Genomic DNA, 24,001 nt, shown 5'->3' on the forward strand with positions numbered 1-24,001 from the left:
AAATATATTGGGGTGCTATGAGGCCATGCTGGCTGTGGGCAAGGTAATAGCTGTGGTGTGTCTTCTGTAAGAACAACCAAAATCACTGGAGAAGGTCAAAATAGATTTTTGGATACACAAGCCCTTCTTCAGCCTAGTATAACACTTTTATAACCTTAGAAGCCAGTCTAATACTTATTACCTCTACCTATCAAGCTTGTTTTAACCAAGCAAAGAACGGAACTGCTACTCTTACATTATATACTTCAACATGTCAAAAGCCTTATTTTTACATTCTCAGATCAAACAGCATAGCTTTTACATGACATTCAATGGAGATTTTGTTTAAATGCCTATGTATCCTAGGAAAAAAAAAAACCCAAAAACAAAACAAACAAAAAAAACCAAACAAAAAAAAAAACAGAAAAAAATTCTGGTTATTAACTGCAGTTTTTCTATTTTTCTATATATTGACTTAATATTCTAATACACTTACACAAAGCCAAGGCACATCCTTACTGCCTGTAAGACGTTATCAAAAATGGCATCTTAAAGATGGAGAAGCTGATGGAACAGGCTGAGAAGCTTCTGCTGACTGCCAAAAAGCCATTTCTACTGAGCTAAAATTTGATCGGTGCCTATATTCTGGTGCAGGAGATTCACAAAAAGCAAAAGCAACTTCTGCTTCAATGACACAATTAGTTTAAATTCTTAGAAAATAAAGGAAAAAGTAAATCATATATGGGTAATAAACAGACAGATCTTCTGCGCAAATACGAGGGGCCCCAAAGCTGCAGAATCGTACAATTTGATACATTTTCCTACAGAAATCTTTAGTTACTGCTTTGGAGGAGCAGTCCAGTCACTGTTATCCTGAAATACAGAAACTGTTCAGACTTCAAGTTTATATATTTGGGAAATGAAAATTGAGAAGATAAATTTTTGAAATCCCCAAATGAAGATGGTTCATTGGTTGAGGTCTTACTTGGCCTCCTTCACAGGCTGCTGTTGGTCAGCTCATTTGACTGGAGCAGTATGTAATACTCACCAGGCTGTTATATTCAGCTTAACTACACTTAATATTCACCACCTGTACTACTGGGCAAAGAAGCCAGATTGCTGAAGTCCTCCCATCTAGTTCACTTATTTAGCAGAATATATCTTTAATAAATAAGCAAAAACAGATTCTTTCAGTTCTTCTTTTAAAAAGGAATACTTCCTCCCAACCTAAAAAAAATATACAATTTTGAGCATATATAAATTTCCTCACATATTAGATAAGAGCAGTTGCAATCACTTATCAACTTCTGCATTTTTTTAAATCCCCTCAATTTTAACAATGCATTTACCAATACAAATGCACTAGATCTATTTATCTCATGCCAACAAAATTCGAACAGTGCATCACATTATTCTTCCACTCATATTATAAACTGCTGCGTACATTAAGTGGATAATATTATTAACACTGATGTTTCTGTAGGCCATTCATAAAATAAATGGTGGACAAAGTAATTCCATCTATTACACACGGAGCTCAATAACAATAATAATGAGAAAATTGCAATAGACATAGTGAGTAATAATCAGAACTAAACCGACAACTGTAACAATATATCCTTTGTGTAAATGTTCTGATCATATAAACAGACTAATCTGCAATTTTTCATCACTGATAAACACTGGAAACCAGTCAGAATTCAGACTATATTTTATCCCTGTCAGTTTGTATCTAAAACAACAGCAAAAGCTACTTGATTTATTAACTTAATGAGAAATAGATAAATATGTTGTTCACCAGGATGCAGTTACGTGCAGCATGACATCGTATCACTATACCTGCCTAAACACTACAGTTAGCAAAACGTACTATACCTTTCCACATATGCAGCTACAAATGCGACACAGAGTTTGCCAGCATAATGTCATAAAGCTGTACTGGGTTGTCAGTAGAAGTTATCTAAGGCTTCTTGTTAGCATTTACAGGCACCATGTGATCCCAGTTTAGAGGCTGCAACACTGACTGCTCGTGTCAAAACAGAGATTGAGGTAGTTTTTGAGAGCTTCAGCGGTCTTAGCTAAATTTTTTATTACCTCCAATATTTTAACATTTTTCCTACCACACACATAGTAATGCCTAGAAATGATTCATAGAAGCATAGAAAACTATCTGGCCTACTATAAATACAATTGTATAAAGCATAAAGATGAACCAAGAAGAGTCCAGCACATTTTGAAGAACAATCACAATAGAAGCCCTAATATTTCCCATTAAGTCAACTGATACAAAATTTCTGTTATGTTTTGACAAAACACTATGAGTGGCAAACACCAAGGACTTGTTACAGAAAGTTGCCTTAAGGAAATGCCATCTCTTCTGCATTTTTTACCTCTTGGTAGACGTGCAAAACTCTCCAGTTAGAGACTAAAAAGGTCGAGGTGAGCTCCAAGTTTCACAATACAGACCAGATGGGGAGGATGCTGCAGTTGGCGCTGAGCCCAAGGAGAAAGATCTACAGGGAGTTCAGAGAGGCAAACGTTTGACAGTGAGACAGGAGCTCTCTCCCAGACATCATCCACAGGGATACTTCATTCCCCTTTGCTTATTTTGTCACTGCATATGCACAGTATGACTGAATGTATTATGCATGGGAAATCATCACAGCACTGGCAAGAAGTCATTGAGCTTTTATTATGCATGCAAAGGGCTGCAATTTTGCACATACAGATAGAATTTGGAAATCCCAAAGATCTCCAAAAGTAAATAAGAGAGAAAATTGGGCCCAGGTCACAGGGGAAGGGATGATTCCACATGCAAAAGAAATTTTCCCAAAATAAATGAAGAGGCCCTGAGCTATTCAGACTTCCAGCCAGGTGCCTCTCAAAAGGACTCCATGGCCATGTCCCTGCAGGGGCTTACATACAAGTAGGCCATGTGAATTCTCAAGCAACGCGTTTGGAACCTTTTTGTTGTTGTTGTTAACTACGTTAACACTGGACCCTTAAATAACCCTTCCACTCATCCCCCTCACCCCCAAGAAGTACTCACTGCTCCTGCTTATTATGTTCCACAAGCAAGTACTAACAGATGCCCAGGTGAAAAAAGAGTTGCCTTTAAAAATGTTCATCTACTTACATGCTAAATAACCTCACCTGAATCCATGCAAATATAAAACAGCATAACCATGATCTTTTTGCTAATAGCCATCTCCAATAAGACTTCAGATCATGAAAATGAAAAGGAGAGAAACAGAAGTGCTCTCCTGCACTGGGTTTGGAAGAGCTGTTCCTCCTGTCCTCGTCAGCACAGCAGTCACAACTCTCCAGCCACATTAGTATTGAAATTGGAGCATCTGAGCCCTTCACTCATCATTTCAGTGCTAGCTCCTTCTCAGAGTGACAGCAAGCCTTATGAACAGCAAGACACATGCAAATTCATTTATATTATAGTTTTTATAACACTGCTTTGCATTCCAGTCAAATAAGCACTACAGTATTACACTGGAACCCAATAGGTGCTAGGTGTTTGAATTCATGTATTACTGATTCTCCTCCACTCAGCTGTGTCAGTTTTCCACTTATTTAATCACCTCCCAAAATAAACATTACCTCACGTGAACATTTTGGCACCTTCCAACAAGTCCCTATTTGGTAGTTTTTGTTTTGCTCATTCATCTCTCATTGCCCAGCTCCGCTACTGTCTTGATTCCCCAATTTAATCTTAGGAACTGGATCATCTCCAATTCATAACATAACCTCCATGACGTATGCATATTAAAAAAAACAACAGCAAAAACACTGATCACTAAAAAATAATGATAAATACCTGAACTCAGCAACACAAATGGCTCCTTGAATGAAGTTACATAAAACAAGGACCAGCCAAGTATAAAGTCAATGTAGTACTTAATTCCATATGCATTTAGAAATTTAAAGATGAAAGTTCTGCAAAGCCATCTCTGGTTATTATCTTTCTAGGATACCAGCAGAAACACCACTAACACAAGATAAATCCAATTTCTGACATACTAACTGTTCTTTCTCTTTTTAATTAATGTATTTTTAATTCACGTTTGTACTGGTAGGTGAAAGATTAAATTGTTGTTTTGATGTTTGGAAAAATGACAGTTATATCATTGCAGGTAGAAAAAAAGGAATAAAATGCCAGAACTTTCAGGATCAAACAATGCTGCACTGATCTGCTTTAAATAAGAATTAACACAAACTTCCTAGTTTAATTATATTGTACCGCAATTCCAATCAGCACCAACAGAAGTATTGGAGTGTCAGTAGTCAATGTGCTGTGCAGTGGAGTCTTACTCCTGTAACATAAGTTCATCAGCAAGAACCAAATTAGCTCAATGAAGGGGACAGATTTTAGATTAATAACTTATTTTTCAATTTTCCCAGTAACTTTACACTTCCCATTACTTGCTAAGCACTCATTTAAGAAGCATGAACATCTGAGACAATAAATTGAGAAGTAACAAATGATAAAAGTGACCGATTCAAGTATACAACCCTAAGCTGTATAAAGCTCCTAAGCAATGGGAAGACATTGTATTCATACGAGAATGCTGTAAATACATTTCATGTGGGTCTGTTCTATCACTTCAGGGAAAAAAACAAACCAAAACTTTGAGCTTCCCAACAAAAAGCTAAATTATAAAGAACTCACACAAAAAGGATTTTATGCATTACATCGCCATCTTGCAAAGGTGTTAACCATTTCTAAAACACACTCCATTTTAAATGTAAATAAAAAGAATAACAGAATTCTTCAGTCTCAAATCTAGACCCCGAATAGCATGAAAATCACCTTCATTTAATTTACAGAACGCTGTGATTCTACTATTTATGGGTTAAAGTCGTTTAATGCTTTGAGATGTTTCAAGTCTAAAGTTTAAGCGAGCTAAATTACTTATACATGTCATTATTCACAGTTACAGTAAGCAATGATTCATAATTACTACTAAATTAATTGTTACAAAACTATAAACTTTACAGAAGAAATAGTCTAGGACCAGACAACAACCGTCTCCACAACATCACAAATGTTAAACTGCTGGTACTAGCTACATCCACGATTAAGCTCTGCCTGTTGTACAGTATACAGTCACATCAGAAGTTCAAGACAACTCAAGAGATGTCAGCTTTTTGTGTACAAAAAGGCCAAGGACAAGCAAAAAGCAGGGTTAAATGTACAACTTGAACCCTGAACGTCTGAAGTTGTAAGAAGGAATCTCTTGATACGCATCATGTGTCCTGCAATACCAAGGGCTCACAATAAAAAAATATCTCTGCATTTCTTTGCAGCCATGCTTAGCCGCATAAACCAGTTCCTTCTTTCTACCCTTGAGTACGTTTTATCAGTAGCTAGAAATGTCAAATACTTCTATGGTAAACAGAAATATCCCAGCCTTTCTTTATTTTCCTATACACCAACACTAAAGAAGGTGACAATATAATCTGCCTTGGGCAAGTCTATCATCGACCACAGTAGACAGGTCATTTTCCTTTTATCAAAGAGGAGAGTAGGTCATCACATTTTAGTGCATGTTGACACCACTGCTAGTAAAAAGAGATAAGAATTCAGTGCCCTAAAGGTGCCTTAACCTCTATTTTACCTAATACAGATATTTCACAGCTATTGCGTTAAAGCCAGAAGAGAGACAGATTTGTATCCTGAAAGAATGCACTACAAAGGTCTCAACCTTTGTGACAAGCTGGTATTTGTACTGCAGAGAGTGTAGGTGACAACAAAGCACTTCCCTTTAGTTATCCAGCCCTCCTTTATTTTGCATTAGAGGATTTATTTTTCTCCTATAACACCAAAGAGGATCATGGATGTCTAACCTCAAGTACATGAACGCAGTTTCCAAACACTTTTGGAAGCTGGAATAAAAAACACACATACACCTCTTGCTCCACCAAAACTCACTTCAGGAGCTACTTTGTTCCATTAAAACATTTTGGTTTTAGTCCAGATACTGTAACCACAAACAAAACAAAGCAATGACATTTACCTTTACTCACTGCACCTTTGCTTTTAAACATTCAATTCTAATATCTACAAGTCAGAAGATGCTTTTATGGTGGGGTTCTTTGTATGTAGACAATGCTAACAAAAGGACTTCTTCTATTTGAAAACCTATACACAGATGCAATAAACTGAATAACAATGGTCAGTTTCTTCTGCACAGAAGTAGGAAATGTGACTTCAAAAAAGGCAGAAGAAGAACCCTGGTTAGGAGAAATAGTACATTAGTACTTAGAGATCCTAAGAACGGTTGTTTTTTCTTTCCCTCAGGAACACAGCTACAAGGAGTATAATTAAGTCCCAACAAGAAATGCAGGCTTGATTTGGACAGTGAAACAGCAAAAAACTTCTTTCTGAAATGGGACAGAAAAAAAAGTTAGTGCTATTAACCAATCTAATCACTTCCTATGATTTCACTGATTTTGCTTAATTAGTGTGAAAACATTTCAAAATGCCCCCAAAAATATAAAATAAAAACACATCTTATAGCCAAACAGCAAGATAATGCAATCATTGACCTTCTGATCTACACTGTCCATTACAACGAAGCTCTAGTGAATTGTGATTGACCACGATATTTATAGTCTGTGATGTCACTGTGATAAAACATTTCATATGAGAAGCAACTGGGATGTTTAGAGAAGATAAACAGATGTGCCTGAAGAAATAGAACAAATAAATTGCAGCTTGCTTGTTTTGCCCAAGTGACTGGTAAATATTATGCTAAAGCAGAACATGACTCCTCCAAACATGAAAACACTCTCCCTATTTGCTACTGTATGATGCTAGTTTAAAGGATTCACTTGCAGACCAAGCTTATGCTCCTGACTAGTCCAACGCTGCAATTCCCTTTCATTTAGTTAATGGTGAGTGAGGTTCAGCCCCAAAGTCCTTAGCATTCATTATTAGAAAATACAAATGTATCTGCTCATTAAATATTTTCAACATCAAGCATTTATCACTTAGTGAAGTCCATCCTTCCCATCTCTTTGTAATGAATTCCAATGCTCTTCTATTCACCGTATTCTCTACTTGAGGGGAAAAAAAAAGAGTGTTTTATATTACCTTGGGTTTCTTACTCGATTATGATAAATGCTATCTACTCTCACACTCTTAGGGAGAGAGCAGGGGGGCACCTGAAATAAATTTCAGCCATTTTAAGTTCTCACAACCACTTTACAAATCACGTAGCCTGAACTCTTTTTACACTACTACATTACAGCAAGATCCCAAATAACAGTGCCGCTTGACAGCTAACCTCAGGCACCACTGGTCGAGCATCGTGCTGCTTACACTGCCGGCTGCAGAGCTGATAGGATACGCAAGACAAGCTGAGAGTTTAACTGGCAGAGCTGCTCAAATCTAAATTGTGCTATTTGAAACATACCACAGGAGACAACAGTTCACTTTTTACCATGGCAGCAGATTCAACCTCTTGGCCCCATGAAAGCCGCATGAATACATTCAGCGCACACGAAAAATATCTTCCTATATTATGATCAAAGACATATTCAATACGCATTTTTTATGCACATTTGAGTGTTCTGTTGACAGTCCTGGAAGTTAAGTACTATGGGCTGCTGCACATGAGTTTCAAGCCGTGATGGAGCCCGATGGCAGGCTACTCCTGACAGCCCGATAATGACAGGCACGTTGCAGGCCGATGCCCGTCATTCACCAGCAGCCTGGCCTGCTCCAGCCGCTGCAGAGCGACTAAGTGGGCGGTCAGAGGTTAAGTTCTGCGCAGACAGCAATGAAGGGCAACTGTCATGCACCACTGAGTGCTGTGAGGCAGCAAGGAGTGGCTGTCTTCTGCAGAACATGCAAAGCGCTCTCATTCTGTCCAGGCAGACACGTATTTCAAGGTCCTAAATGAGACCGCTGCCAATTCACGAGGAGCCAAACTGACAGCATGCCATTCAAACTGCCTGTCACAAATTTCTCTTCCTCTCATTTCAAATCACAAATGCATGCAAAGTGTAACGTTAAACAGAACTCTCAGCAGCTGTTTTAAACAAGCCAGATTTGGCAGGGTAGAAAGAGTGAGGAGAATTACATCCAAACTTTTTTACTTCTCTTTCTTTAAATATCTAAAAATGTTCAAATCTCTCACCATTATTTCTCCAGCTCTCACACAATGAGCTTTTATGATGGATATAATTAGGAAATATTTTGTTCTATTAAACAACAGCGATTCCTCTACTATTAAAAAGGAGCACCTTACTAATTAGGGTTAACACAATCACTTGGATCTGTAATTCCACATTTCTATATTAGTTTTGCCACACAGAATTACCTTAAAGCACACAAATAAACACTTTGCATCAGTCTCTTCGTATCCCAAGCCTTTCTATTATAAATGGCCCAATAACACTGTTTTCTATTTCTTTAAAAGCACTGTTTGGAGTGGAGTTATGGCTTGAACAGTGTGATTAACAATGAAATGGCAGTATTTTGCATAAAACATATACGCCTTGCTTTTAACTCATTGGCAGTAGAGATGTATATTTTTTACTTACACATTTAAATTATGTGATCATATTCACATTCGCCTCTATTAACATATAAAAGACTCCAGGAAAAATAGGAACACTTTTTATTATTAGATAAACAGTGATGCCTCTCATCTTTCATACAAACCCATGCTCGACACCAAATTTAATCACGCTGACAAAGGATCATACAGGTTGGCTCTTTATGCCCTTCTCATGAGCAGTCCATCCCTCCTGCACTTCCAGGGCCAAGCACTGCCCTTCAACAACAGACCGACATACAAACTGCTTGTTCCTCTTCACCGGGTCACTGGCATCACCCCGTTTGTGACATTACTACCCTGTACCAACTGCTGACATGGCTCCAGTGCATTAAAGACCATATTCACAAGCTCTGAATCACAAACTGAAGTGGAACTTCATCATTTACAATGAGCACATTTGGATCACGAAGCATTAAAGCTATTGTTCTTCACATAAGCAGACATAGACCCCCTCAACCCTTACAGCAGGGACAACATTCCTACTTCAGGAATGCTGACTCCATCACCTCACCACTCTAAGAAGTCTTTCCAACATTCAGCATGAACTCCAAACAGTCCAACACTGTCCAAAAGGAACAGGAGTTACTGCATACACACAGCTCGATTACAAAGAATGCAAGCAATGTATCCAATGCTTATCATACACCATCTATTCATTTGTGGTAACTCACAAATCCACTTGAACTTCCTTTTGTATTTTAACTTGCAGTTGTAGAGGAGGGAAAAACGTCCCCTACCACAGAGGTGATTTATGAGGACAGTGCTAATGTGACTGTATCACAGGGCTATTTTTCACACAACACTGGCTTTAAGTTTAGAAAATGAAAGATAGTATGTACCAAAAGGTTGCCAGGCTTAATAGATTCTGCTGTAAGGAATGGGAGAAATTAATGCTAACTTAACATTTTTCCAGGTCCTCTTCCTGCCCAAATATTTCACTCTCACTATTACTATGAAAAAAAGAACAAAGATCCAAACAAAAGAACCAATATCACCAATATGGTATGTATTTCATATACCACAAGATAAACCAAAAACAGAGCAGCAAACATACATAAAAGGCACGTGTCCACTGAATTAGTCATCACTGAACCAAAAAGAAAAAAGTACACTCCAAGGGTATGATACTACAGAGCAATACGAGCAGTGTTTTTCAGTTGCAGAGCTGCTTAGACTTACTACTGTTCACTTTCTGGCAAGTAAAACCTTATCTGATCTTTACTTCAGCTTTCTTCCCCCCCTCAAAGCACAGCACACAGTGTACTACCAATCATGATCATTGACTACCAAGATTCAGTGCATTCAGTTGTTGCACTCATCACAGCACGTATCAGAAGCAGTGGTTTAGCTTGAAGTTAAAATCTTCTGCCATTGTAGACTGAAGTCTCTCCAGTGAATTACAGGCAGAAGCTTCAGTAGTTTCAGTATTTGTAAGGAAATATGCAAATCAAACCCTGAACTTCGTATTACGGGTTGTTTGATTTCAACACAACTTAAAACCTTTGAACAGAATCAGCAACATCTCTTAATCAGATATCATCAGATGCCTTTTCAAGTATTCACCACATGAAGTACCAGTTGCCTGGGGCTTATGAAATAATACTAAAAACTTTATAATCATTCATTGATTTAGTTTTGAGAATAGTATATCATTTGAATCCAATGGGAACATAAAGAGCTATTTGTGAGGTCAACCACAGTACAGACAGAGGCTGACATGATATCGATGGCAAGGTGGAAAGAAATTGCCAAATACAGCAGATCAATACCTCGTTTCACTGTTACAGCCTTCTGCAGACATAAAATATATATCTTTACAGCTACGAAAATAATAATAATGAAAGTGGGAGATAAATGTTTCCCTCAAGGTAAACTATTTGATTAGCTGAGGGCAAAGGTGACAACAGCAGTTACACTGAAGTAACTTTACAGTCTTAAATAAAAGTGGTGGGATGAGCAGCAGACAAAAGGGCAAAATGAAACTGAGCAAATTCTAGGAGGAATAGATGTCATTCTTTTATAAAAGTGCCGGATACGTATGAAGGCAAAATAAGTTAATACTAAATAGGGTAAAAAAATGTCTTTGTTTTACACTCCAGTAACACCAAAAACGCTTGTTTTAATTACAGTTTTATCATTTCCTATGCAGAAGACTTGAACAATACATTTAAGAAAACTGCTCCAAGCCATGGTACCATCACATAAGAAGCTCCTCTGTACACATCTCCGTACTCTACAAAATTACAGGGAAGATGCTGTTTGACACATGAACTGAAATTAAGCAAACAGCATTTGCTCAGTTCATACGTTAATTAAAGGGAAAAAAGTTTGGGGTTCTGAGGCACACAAAGAATTAAAGTAATCAAAAAGAATCTCATCTTTCAGGAGCCATGTCTGCTCTTCCCTTGAAATCACCCACAAATGCAGCTGACAGACAGCAAGAAACCCATGAAAGGGTTTTGCTTTTCCTGGATTTACTTCTGTTGCATTGCCATGACTGGCACTTCCATTTAGGGCTTGGGAGAGACTTCAAATACCACCAGTAATTGTGACCAACTCTACAGCTGCTTCCAGGCAGGTAACAGGAATTGCAATTAATACTCAGAATGTGCTGCCTATCTTCTTTCTTTAGAATACCAAAACCTGAATTTACACTGAATTTTAAACATCCACTAAGGCTCTACTAGGCCTTTTAAATTATTATTTGATAGCAAGCAGAGCTCATCACTGTCTGTAAAGTTGCAAAAAAAAATTAGATTTCATAGAGAGAAAGGCTGCCCAGAAAGGTACTGCAATAGCTTCTCAGAAACCATGAAGTCTCCCTAAGTGATGGAAGTTAGATTAGTTAAATTAAGGCAGAAATAGAAAGGAGAGGGAATAAGTAGATAAATACTCTGGCAAAACCAATATGTGTGGGGTTTTTTTTGTTTGTTTGTTTGTTTTTTAATCTACTTGATGCTACAAAACAAAAACAAATGCCCTATGAGGTTCACCTGTTTAGCTGTTACACAGTACGCCTGTAATTAAACTTCTGGCACACAACTAAGCCAAAACTCAAAACTTCACTTGGCTAAAGGCTACACAAGTTTCAGACACGTGCTTATATTCTTAACACACAAGTCTATGAATGAGCAGAGGAAAAAGATGAAGTAGGTGAAAAAATAAAATAGAAAAAATAGAATAACCAGGTCAAGAGGGTATATCGGAATACGGCAGATGTTAAGAACAGCTCCCATTCACTTGCTTATGTCAAAACCACTAGGATCAAAGAGAACTGAAGCCCCTTAGACCTCTGGCATTTGATTACTCTGACATTCCTCACATTTGGCCTTACAGGCTACAGTCAACAGAACACAAATTCACGTTTTCAGTATCCACTTTTCTCACATCCTCAGCTCCAAGATCTTACAAGACATAAAACACAGATCTGTTCTTATTTACAGCAAAAAACAAGAGATTGAATGTAAAACAACATGTTTAATAAATCTGGGGAGTCTAAGTACCAACACAATTCAGAGAAGCAAGATAGACACACACTCCTTAATTAAGTGGGTGATGTTCTAGTTAAAACAAAAAGACAACCCTGGGCCATTGCTAAGATTAAGCACTCACTCTTGCAAAGAAAGCTCCTACTATCATCAATATAAAGGCCTTAAATCACAAAAAATAAACCATCTCTTACTCTAGATCCCAGAGTAAGTAGAAAGTCAGGACACAGACTGATTTGGATTTACACATTTTCAGTTATAACAAGTAATTTTACAGAGGATTAGTATCTTGATGGTCCGATCAATACTAGGCACTGCTGCTATTACAGATGAAGAGAAAATTACCACTCCAGTAATAAAGTGTGTATGTCTTGGTTCTCCTTCATTTGCCGAGTCCATTACTGTAATGGTTCCAGCATTAGCAGCTGAGGCAATTTAAGCAGCAGGAATGTGATGAATTTAAAAGCGAGGAACATTTGCCACTCATTCTTTCTCGTGTTTTATTCTGCATATGCAAGGTTTCTACTTGACCATTTCCAATACACAAATTGTGCGTTATTTTACTAACAACACTATTTCTTCATTATTGTCCCATTAATAATGGGATGGGCCAATAATGCGATTACCACAAAAATTGCTGCTGGCGTATTGGCTGCTGATTCTGCAAAAAAAAACCCTGCACACCATCTTACCTAAGCAGAAATACGACATAACAACAAGCTTATTTAACTGTATCTAAGCTGTTTCATTAACTTTAATTTGCCCAAATAAAACTCCTAAAAGAATCTATTTAGTCTGTCAATTGGAAAATGTCATGTTTTTATATCTTAAGAGGCAGAACAATAACAAAAAAAACCAAGAAAGTAATGAAATATTGGAACAAACTCTGAATAGATGAAGTTGACACACTTCATGGGCTGGGTAATATTTTTCACCACTGATCCTAAAATCTCTTAAGTATTCAGAGAATACTTTTTTTCGCCCCATGGTATTAATATGTTGAAGCAACTCATTTCATCTCAAATAAATAATCTTCTCCAGCCAGGAAAAATGAAGATGATGCAGGAAACACAACATTTCATCAAAATCTCAGCCAAGCTCCTACGTTCCCTGCTACTCCTTGTAAATAAAACACATGCAAAGCTTTGGGTTATTTAAAGCTTTATATTGCCTTGTCACTTTGTCTAACGTCTCGCAAATGTGAAATCACACATGAATATCTTTGTAAAAGCCTTGTGAATATTCAGATACGCGCATATTGATGCATTTATTATTTGTATAGCAATAACTTTATTGGATTGGGGTCCCAGCTGCACTGGGAGCTGTACAAATATAACAGTAATGTCTATGGAATAAATTCTCTGAAGCTGGTTTTGGTTTCTCAGCAATGTGAATTAGCATAAACAGCTACACAAGGTAATTGTGAACTGGGCCATCAATGTAATCCTTTCCAAGAAAAGGAAAATAATACTCCAGACTAACTGAGCATCCCATTTTTCTTATGGCAATGTCATACAGCCTTAATATGCAAACAGTGGCAAAAGAAAGTATATAGATGTAGTTTACAGAACTTGGCATATATCATACTGAAACTTACCCTGAGCATTTTTGATAACATAAGGCTTGAAACCAGCCATGTGTTAGAGAAGAACTAATCAAGATAACAGTCCAACAGCATTGCAGCTTTCTTCCCAAGTTTAAGAAGAAAAAAATATTGCCAGTAGACTCCATGCCAACACACTTGTGTTTGCTTTTATTTTACATGGGACCCAGTTTACCGGAAGATGAACAGAGTTCTGATCAACAGCGCAAAGAAAATAAAAGTAACACTAAGGTGGCTAAAAAGAAGTGAATTTTAAAGTGTTAACAAGTAACACCTCCTCCATCAGCTGTGTTTTTATACATAAAAATAACATTTGCTGTGGGGAAGAGTAGAGAAGTTGATGGCATGAAACATCCCCAAAGGTGGGTTGTGTTCTATGACCCATTTCACAGTCGGAAGGATAGTGCGCAGGACACTACCATCCCCAACACAGAATCATAGGATCATTAAGAAAGACATATAATTCTTGGAGATGACCGCTAAGATCACCATCAACCCACCACCACATGGAGCTTAACACAGCTTCATAGATCACTTCTGGCCATGATCCCCCAGCTTGTTTTCAGATCCTCTTCCCAGTAATGACTTGGCATCCTTCTCCAAAAGGAAGGAGCCCTCCTGGGCCTGGATCACCACATACAGTCAGAAGCAGTTTCATTTCAACTGGCCATTCCATTTCATTCAATCCAATTGGGTGATTACAAAGTACAAAATGCTGTATAACAGCACTGCACCCTGAGAAAACTCCCACCACACATCCTTGGAACTGAAGTGCTGCTCCACAGCAGCATAAATCAAAACTGGTCTTACCCATGAAAATTTAAGAGATAGAACAGCTTGCCATATAAAAGGAGCATATCATGTAATTACAAAGCTAAAGCCAGTTACTAGGCTTTTGAAAGACAGCACTCAGCAGCACGCGAGTATTGCAAAACACAAACTTTTATTCAAGATTTAATTCTCCAGACAAGAGACGCTGCCAGGAGAAGCATAAACCCAACCAGCCCCTCGGTCCAACCACTTCCCTCACATTAACAGGCCCATAAATCCTGCTGTCCAGAAGAGGTTGGATTAACCTCACTCATATTTGAGGTGAAAAGAGAACTTGCTTTGATTAGGACCTAGATGGAACCTCTGGCAATGCTAATGCAGTAAGATCACATTCTCTCTACCTTCAGTGTGGATTTCCCACCCTTGGAAGTACCTGAGGTCAGACAGGACCCTTGGCAGTGGTTGGAAACCAGCCCACAGGTGGGAATTGCAACTGGGTGGGCTTTAAGGCTCCTTCCAACCCAAAATATCCTATAGTTCTGTGACTTTGTGGTGGACAATAGAGGGAGAGGAGGGAGAACCCAGCTTAGAGCCAAGCAGCCCTTTTAGTTCCCCTTCTCTGACAGCATTTAGATGCAAACCTCGAGATCGAACCCCCTGCAGTGAAACAACTAACAGCAACAACGTAACAGCAGCACCAAAGCCAGCTGTGCAGCCACACAAATCAGCTGAACCTGCCTGTAACTCTGTAGCAGAAGCCTCCTTGCTCAGCACCGCCCTGCCAGCAGTTTGCAAACACGGCACCGGCGTGTAAGCAACGCACAGAGCAACGCTGCTCCGGGGCACGTTGTCACGGCACGACCTGAACACGCGTGGGGGGTTACACGGGAGATCTAGAAGCGTTTATTTAAGACGGGCTTAGCAGAGAGTGCTTCAAATTGGCTGATAGAAGTGTAGCTACGTAACACACCGCCGGCAGCTTTTCACACTTACCGCAATGTCTCCTGACGCTCCTTTTTAAGGGAAATACCCAAAACCCCGCGAGCAAAATCCCTTATGGTGAGCGCTGTGTGGGGCTGTGCACCCTCCTTAAACGTGGCGGAACTCGCAGCCTCCATGAGCTCGCGGCTCCTCCAGCCCCACTCGGGGTGTCGGATCGCGGCTCTGCACGGGAAGCACGAGCAGCACGAGCCGAACCCGCTGCAGCTCCCACCCGAAGCGCTGCTGCTGCTACAAGGGCTCGGAAATGAAGGAACCCATAGCAGCCCCGGGGCAGGGGCTCGCCCTGAGCTGCCCTTTTAGGGTGGAGGGGAGCGCGGGTACCTGCAGTACCTCCAATACCTCCAGTACTTCCAGTACCTTCAGCTCCTTCTCCCGCTCCCCCGCTCTCCTCTTCATGCCGCCACGCTCCGCTCCGCCGCCCTTCACAGCACTACAAATCCCATCAGCACCGCGGAACGGACCCAGGAAGTGCCGCTTTACGGTCGGCCCCATTCGGTTCCACCCAGAACTACAGTTCCCATCGAGCAACGCACGATCCGTTGCGCTGCCCGGAACTGGAAGGGAGCGGTTGGCAACCGACCGTGTTGCTACCGGAGCGCTGGGACGCGGCGCGGGGCGGGGAGTCGGCTGTGAGAATGGAGGAGACTCTGAGCATCGGGCTTTGCTATTGATAATCGCCCCCAGGCTCTCTTTAGCTGTGGTGTCTGGTATATGTACAAAGAGTAAAGCCGACCATGTAAGACTCGAGGGGATTCCTTTTCTCTGTGAGGGAATAATACCGCCTCCTTCCGCCCCTTCGGAATGTGTCGAAGGCAGGGCTGGGGAACCCGAGGAGCGCCGGTACGGTGTGAGGAAGGTGAGATTGGGCTTGGGAATTGATGGTGTTTCTGTGGGACTATCGGGGCTGTGAGGACCCCTTCCCTCACACTGCAGCTGTTCTGACCGTTTAGTATCCATTGCAGCCTGCTTTCTGTCCTCGTTGTAGTTCGTTGTACTGATGCCCACAGTACTGAAGCGTGTGTGCTCTGAACGAGCAGTAAGTGAGGTTGTTTTAGTCGGCGAGGCCAATAAAGCGGTGATATTTATGTTGGAGGAGTCAGCTGAGGAGGCAGGTGGGCTGGGAGCACGCTGCCATAGGCTGAGGCGCCTGGGCGGGCTGATCTCATTTCTCCCTTTAACACATGAGAAAAGCATCATCACAGCTGGGGCTGAGGCACGTAAAGTACTAAACTGTGGTGAAAGAATGAAGTTAATATCTCGGTATTTAAGATATCACTACAAAGTGCCACTTACTGCACCCCTAGCTGATAACTCCTGGTAATCTCCATAATCCCCCCCCCCTTAGTTTTGCCCCATTGGAATGATAGTGATGGAGCAGTATGTCCCATTGGAATGATAGCAGTATGCTTTGTGGGTTGTATAAGAATGTGGGCCTGTAGCATGAGCCTTTCACCTTATTATATTTAATTCTCACAGTTAAATTCCAGAGATATAGCAAAAATTCCTTTCTTTAAGTGTGAAGTTTGATGACTTCTAGTGATTATTAGAGACATAAGTTCTTTTATTTTACCAACAGAACAAATTTTAATGTCAGGCACTATGTCTGGAGTTGTATTTTGCCTAAAATCAGATTGTGGGTTTCAACTGTGTGTATCTAAAATACGCTTTTTCATTAAAAAGGTTGTATTTTCTTCGGACACCAAATGAAAGCTGATCGTTTTGTTCCTGTCAGTTCGTAATGAGACGACTAACTTTTCATTTTGCTGTTGAGAATATATTTGAAGTCCAGTAAACTCAGGTAATATAGCATGTTTTGCCATTTGTTTGCTAGTCTTGTCATCTTGCTAATAAAACTGGCTTTCACGTACAGTCCTTGACCTCTGTGAAACTGCTAAGAATGAGAATGAAAATAAAAAGAAATAAAAGACAAAAAAATAGTGTTATGATGAAGGCGATCACATTGTAGATAGAGGTGTAAGGACAGCATCCTCTCCTTGGTACCATCATGAGGCAAATTTGGACTGATCATCCTGCGTCAAAGGTTCACTAGGAGAGTGGTTAGGCCCTGGAACAGGCTGCCCAGGGAGGTTGTGGATGCCCCGTCCTTGGAGGTGTTCAAGACCAGGTTGGGCAGGTCCCTGGGCAACCTGATCTAGTAAATGTGTATGTTTGGTGGCCCTGCCAGGCAGGGGGGTTGGAACATGATCCTTGAGGTCCCTTCCAACCCGGGTCATTCTGTGATTCTGTGAAAGATTCCTGTAGTGATGTTGGCAGTGACACATAATGCTGTGTTCCATAGTAAACCCAGGTAGAGAAAAGCTGATGACTGCAGATAGCACTGAGTTTACACATAACAACCAAGTTGGGTGGCAGCTAAGAATATTGAGGGGCTACTTGATAGTTTATGTCATTAGAATTGTTCTGCTGGTTAAAATGCCAGTGTGACGTGGGCTTCAGCATCACAAGGTGGTATTTCTGTGACCAACTGTGACCAAGGCTGCAAATAAAAAGTAGTTAGTTTACAATTGCAGATCACTTCAGGCATTTATACCACTACAGGAAGGGAATGTTTGCTCCATATGTAATGTAATGTATTTTAATGAATAAGAAAAAATCAGAAGATTGGAAGCAAAGTTGAATTAATCAAAGGTTATATTGAATGTGGTTTTAGGAGTTGAATGTGAAGAACAGGGTGATATGGCTTCTTGTCAGGCTGAAATAATGTAGGAGCTTATCAGGAATGCTTACATGATAATACATAAGCTATTTATTTGCAGTGGTAGTATTTGAAGTCTTCAGTGACTTTGGTCAACGTAATTTGTGCGTTATAGTTTTGTTGAAAACTACATTTAGGTTAATCTTTCCTTCTGGATGAGTCCTGAGGAGAGCTGTGATAGGAAACTGTACTGGCTGAAGAAAAATGTATCTCTAGCATCAGTTTTGGTTGTGATAGAATTAGCAGATACTTCCTGGAATGTCTATGTGTTGTATTGTGTCACTTTGGTCCTCTGATACTGGTCTTTTCCAGCATCACTGTTAGTTTCTCACTGCTTTTTTGATTTATTAGGGATCTATATTGGCTCTCTATTAGCGGTGTGTAACAACTGGGGGGGGTGGGGGGGTAAGATTGTCCAAAGGACACTGTGTTTTTGTTTTATTCTTCCTCTTTAATACTGTTTCTGCCTTAATTGATTTTATGACCATCATAAAGAAGAAACAGTAGTTGTTAACATCTATCTTCGTATGTTACTCTGAAACTAACGTAGTGCATTCTCACATTAATACTTCCCTAATCCCACTTTGTCGTGTAGCTAAGTTTTCTATTGCCCGAAGAAAGAAATGTGTTCAGATTTATGAGAATTGTTCATAGGAGAGTCTCTGTCTTAGAAAGTAATATTCACTATGTCAGTGACTGAAAGAAGACTAAGAGAACAATGGGGGCAATGCTGAAATGACTTCATAACCCCCAGCACCTTTTTTTTTTCCAAAGAGTTCCGCTCAAAGCATGGCAGATGGCTTTATGGTCTATGGGTTAAGACCTTAAGACTTCACCTGTCTTAAAACAGGTAAACAATTAAATAAATACCCTCAGGTCCTTCTCCCACGTGCCCTTTGACATATGGACTTAGCCCAAAGATTAATGAAGAAAATGGAATAAGGAAGTTAAAAAATCTAATTCCAAAAACATGAAGTAAGAGTTATTAGAAGAGAAAGAAAGCCAAAGTAGAAAGGAACAGCACAGCTTAATGCAACGTGGTGTTTAGCTTGAAAGTTTAGATTGTCCTGAGCCAAACAACTGAGAAAGGAGTATTTACAGTTGTGTATAATGTATAAAATATAATGTATATGTCAGGGAATCTGTCATTACTTTTAGATGAAGCGATTGTAGTCACACAGCTTAAGTCACACACTGAAAATAATTTGATTTGAATTTCGTTCTTCACAGATAAGCCATGGCTGCTGTAGCTGGTGTGAGAGGCTCTCCTGTGAGAGCTGTGGGTCCAACTCTACCTGGAATTGGAGGATTACTAGGTTTGTACCAGCTGCTATGTATTACTATTACAGTCTTTGATCTGTGGCTTCTTTAGGTTCTTTCTGAAAATGTTTCTGACATTGACACTCAGAAAATTGAGTTCAAATAACACTGCAAATCTGGATTACATTCTGGAAGGTGAAAGATACTATGACCCATTCTTTGTTCATGTTACTTGTTATAAGAGGGGCACTGCTGCAAGATGTTACAAACTGCATATTCTTCATCCCTCCTGGGAAAAAAAGAGGGCTTTTTTGCTGAATTGAGAACAAGGCCAGACCCATTCAATAAAATGGGAACCAAAAGTAGGAAGTAATTCTGACATGCTACTAAGTTGCTATTAGAATGGAATTACTGGCTTCAGTCTTTTATCTGAGTGAATTTACAGAATTATGAGTTAATCTTTTCAAGTTTTGAAACAATACGCTTCCTTTGAAACATATCAGGAAGTATCCCCGTGGGATGGGTCAATCTTCCTGTGTTTGACAGCACCTTGTTATGTGCTAGACAATTTCCTTTCCGTTGTTCAGTACATAACCAGTTTGCTATATCATTTTAGTTACTTTTTTTAATCTGTAAGAGGTGAGAGAAAAGTAACTTATATACCATTAAATCTGAAAGAAATCAACTCATACAAATGTAAAACATCAAATTACTTGGGAACTTCCAATATGCAATAGTTCAAAATGAGAGAGTGGGTTATGTGTTGTTTAAATACATCACGTGTATTGAAAGTAATCTTGAGTTATGTTGATTTGGGTTGAATCAGTGGCTACACGGAATATTAGAGCTCGTCAAACTGTGTCACAACTCAGTCGAAAGGAGCTGGAGGATAAATATTTTCGTTTACGTGATGAAAACATCTTACTTAAACAGAAAGCAAATAAGCAAGAGGATACAATTAAAAGGTATGAACTTTATTTTTTATTTTTTAAATTTTGGTTTTATTTCGGTTCAGAGTAACTCTTTTGCTACTTAAAGTATTAATCGTCAACAAACTTACAATTATTATTTTTCTCAGAACACTCTTTATAGTGGTCATTCAAAGCTTGATATTCCCTTCTGCCCAATGGAAGCTTCACGTAGTACGTTCTACAATCCTTTTTCAGTGAATTTATTTTCTCCTAACTAATGGAAATTGAATTGGTACATATGAAACACCTGGAAATAAGTCAGTTACTTCACTAGGACAATATGGAACAAGAGACTTCATTTTTTCTTCTAATTCTGCTTAGCAGATGGAAACAAGGAGAGCTGTACATTATGATCTACAAGCTATCCAGGAATTACAATTTGAGCCTCTAGTTGTACATAAACATAGTGTAAAAGTTTTTATACTGATTCATAGTATCAGAACCTTTGCCCCAAAATCCATTGTGCAATCCATTTTTGTTTTGATTTCTGATTGTGTGTGTGTGTATGGGATGCTTTTCTGGTGGGCAGTATTTAAAGCTACATCTAGGAAGTTTTAAAGTTGTGCCTCTCTTTGCCATTTAGTGCTTGCAAGCAATCTCAGTCTAGGTTCAGCACAACTCTGTGCTGTTATGCTGCGTTCATGTTGTTCCTGAGGTAATTCACAGTTACTAAATTGAAGATGGCATAAAGCTAATGAATTCCTAAAGTTTCTGTTTAATGGCTCATCAACCGCAATCGTCCATTTAGGGAAAATTCCCAGAATGTCCAGATTGGAATATCTGAACTAATAATTTAAGGCACAGAAAGTCCAAAATTCTTAATACTGTTTTTGTCTTTATCACTGGAGAAGAATCATAATTCCTTAAGCTGCATTTTTCTCCCAGCATCTCTATTGCCAAAACCCTTCTGTATCTAGAAGTTTGGAATGAATTTGCAGTAGAAATATATTAGGGGAAAAAAAAACAACACAAAAAAACCTAAACAAAACAGAACTGTTTACAGGCAGGTAATGTTCTGTGACATCCTAAAGTTATTACAGAATTTTTATGTTTCACTTTTGTTCTTTTAAATAGAAGCTTCTGTCCACAAGTATACCAAAATAAAACAAGCCTCTTTAAATAAATGAAGTGTGTCCTTATTTTCAGTTTTCTTTCTGAGCCTGCAAAAATAGATTCCATGTAAACTAGAGACTGCTTGAAGATGTGTGACCAATTTTGTAAAGTCTTGAACTTGTCTTTCTCATCAAAGCCACCTTTTCTTTCTTTACACGCCAAGTTTTTTCCATTCACTGTTGGTATGTTTTCTGTTCTTGTATATTACATCACCTCCATGTGCCCTTTCTGCCTTTTGTTCTGGCTTACCAATGTTTATCAAAACTAAAGGGAATCAAAGGTACAACTCTTGAGATGCCAAAAGCAAAATTTGTATCCTTTTAAAGACAAATAAAAACCATACCCTCCGTATCTATTCTTCAGCTAACTGTTCCTTCTCTGAAGCACATTGGTAATATTTACTAAATATAAAATCGAGAATGGTAATATCAAATATTTAGTCTTTTTTAAAACAGTTTAAGAACTTTAAGAACTGCATTTTAACAGTTTAAGAACTGAAATGTATCTTTACATCCTAAAATGCTATAAATGATCAATCTTTGGCATGTTGCATATTATTAGCATTCTTTCAATATTTGAATGTTTTGTGGAATTGCAGCTTTTCTAGTTTGGCCCACCACATCCAAAATCTGTAACTTTACTTAACAGCATGCGGAGGTTCCTATATAAGGTCATGCGTTAAAAATTACATTTAAGGAGCATATGGACTAAATATGTGTCCTCCCTTTACTAACCTTAAATGATAAGCCTTAGGAAACTGTTATTTGTCAGTGCTATAAAGCAGATTGCTGCACAGTGGTTTCAATTATCTTCAAAGAGTTCTTCACAGGCAGTAATAGTTATATCAAAACCTGAAATTTATTATTCAGGTTCTATGCTGAAATCTTCACAGTGATTATGTTCTTTTCAACAGAATGCTTTTTATGCTGACTTTTCACATTCTTTTTCATCTTTTTTATTATTTTCCCCAGAATGGCCATCAGGATAACGCGGCTTGCTAACGATAAAAAAAGGAGCGAGCTGGTTGGTGGCGGCCCCAAGCGGCTGGGTCATAATCTGGAGCTGGAAAAATTGGTTGAGAGTTTGAAGTTGAAAGTTTGTGATCTTGAGAAATATAATGAGATCCTCCGCAGCAAACTCATTTCAAACAAACAGCAGCGCCCTGCTCAAAGCCGTAGGCCTATTCAATACAGACATGCTCAGTCTCTTGATAGCATTGGTTTCAAAAAACCAGATGGTGATGCTGGCACACTGGAACACACAAAAAAAGGTATAATTCTTCATGTGTTTTAAGCATAGTATTTTAAATACATAACACCAGTTACTGCTTAACTGGAGCATGAGTGTGTCCTTTTCTGAATACAAGTGGACATTAGTACTTTCAGACAGAAAGATCAGTTTTCTCCTTTTTCATGTATTTATAGTAATCATGATAACACTTTTGTGTTTTAAGTCCTTGTTTTGAGAATCCACAACAGTAGGGGTAAAACAAATGTACAAATTTGAATATGAAGTATTTATCAAACGTTTCCTAAAACTGAGAGACTTTCCTATGATATCTCCAAACGCCTTATAAAAGCACTATATGAAAATGTTTAGCATTCTCATAACAAAGTTTTGTGTCTGTAGTTTGTTTGCACGTTATTTGCCTTTTTAATTTCAAGGTTTGTTATCAACTCTTTATACATGTGTGCACAACGTTGTAGACTTTGGAAAAAATCTATTACATGTGTGGACTTCTGAAAGCAAATACCACAATGCAGCCATCATTAATGATGCTTTTTACTTTCAAGACTTACTGGTTGTGGCAGCTTCATTCTCAGTCATTTATTTCTGATAACTGGTTGGAAATTGCACTTAGCAACTTTTCTGTTTCTATAAGAATATTTGTAGAAGTTGCTGTTATGTTGTGCTTTTCTCCATCTACCTCTGCCACTGGTCTTTATTTTGGTTATTTTGATAAATCAAGAAGCCCAAACTGTGAACATTAATCATGTTTTTAGACAGATAATGAAAACCAACGAGCTCTACCACTCTGAAATTGAATATAATGGGATAAAATAATTGAAAATTTTTACACTTAATATTCTTTTTTCCTCTAAATAATGTAAAGATGGACTTGAAATAAGATAAATGTACTCATGCGTATTGCTAGCAGGGAAAGGTGGTTTACTTTCTTTGAGGATTGAAGAGCAAATGTTGATTGGTTACACTGTGAGGATTTCTCTTGGCATCAGAACAGATCCAACTCAAGTGATTAGAAATCCATTTCCAGTTGTTGTTCTTTGAAAATACTGTCTCAGTTCCCCGTCCTTCAGATTAAATTTCCTAAGAAAAATATTTCAAGATGTTTTTTTTAACATCTCTCTTTACCTGTGCATACTGTGTTGCCTGTAGTTCAAATTTATAGCAGCTACAATTGCAGGTGCTCTAATTATCTCTCTGTGTGAATTTTACATGAAAATGCTTTTTATGGCATCTGCATAGACAGATGTGTTAAGTGTTTCTACTGTAGGTATTAA

General features: G+C 38.7%; 2 protein-coding genes across 7 annotated transcripts in view; one reads left to right on the forward strand and one right to left on the reverse strand.

The window, feature by feature from the left end:
* FTO (FTO alpha-ketoglutarate dependent dioxygenase) overlaps positions 1-15,951 on the reverse strand; it is a 216,738-nt gene extending 200,787 nt beyond the window's left edge. For 3 of the 5 annotated variants that reach the window (XM_015873817.2, XM_015873820.2, XM_032447001.1), the window contains exon 1: positions 15,777-15,950. In XM_015873817.2, coding sequence (XP_015729303.1) covers positions 15,777-15,911 — 135 coding nt within the window. In that variant the 5' untranslated portion in view covers positions 15,912-15,950. Of the gene's footprint in view, positions 1-15,776 lie in introns of all 5 variants that reach the window. The other 2 variants (XM_015873818.2, XM_015873822.2) reach the window with 1 other exon arrangement.
* RPGRIP1L (RPGRIP1 like) overlaps positions 15,937-24,001 on the forward strand; it is a 51,374-nt gene continuing 43,309 nt past the window's right edge. The window contains exons 1-5 of one of the 2 annotated variants that reach the window (XM_015873816.2): positions 15,937-16,275; positions 17,100-17,217; positions 19,366-19,451; positions 20,222-20,360; positions 22,451-22,749. In XM_015873816.2, coding sequence (XP_015729302.1) covers positions 19,373-19,451; positions 20,222-20,360; positions 22,451-22,749 — 517 coding nt within the window. In that variant the 5' untranslated portion in view covers positions 15,937-16,275; positions 17,100-17,217; positions 19,366-19,372. The remainder of the gene's footprint in view (positions 16,276-17,099; positions 17,218-19,365; positions 19,452-20,221; positions 20,361-22,450; positions 22,750-24,001) is intronic. The other variant, XM_015873815.2, reaches the window with a different exon arrangement.

This window comes from Coturnix japonica, chromosome 11, assembly GCF_001577835.2.
Source record: "Coturnix japonica isolate 7356 chromosome 11, Coturnix japonica 2.1, whole genome shotgun sequence".
Taxonomy (NCBI): Eukaryota; Metazoa; Chordata; class Aves; order Galliformes; family Phasianidae; genus Coturnix; species Coturnix japonica.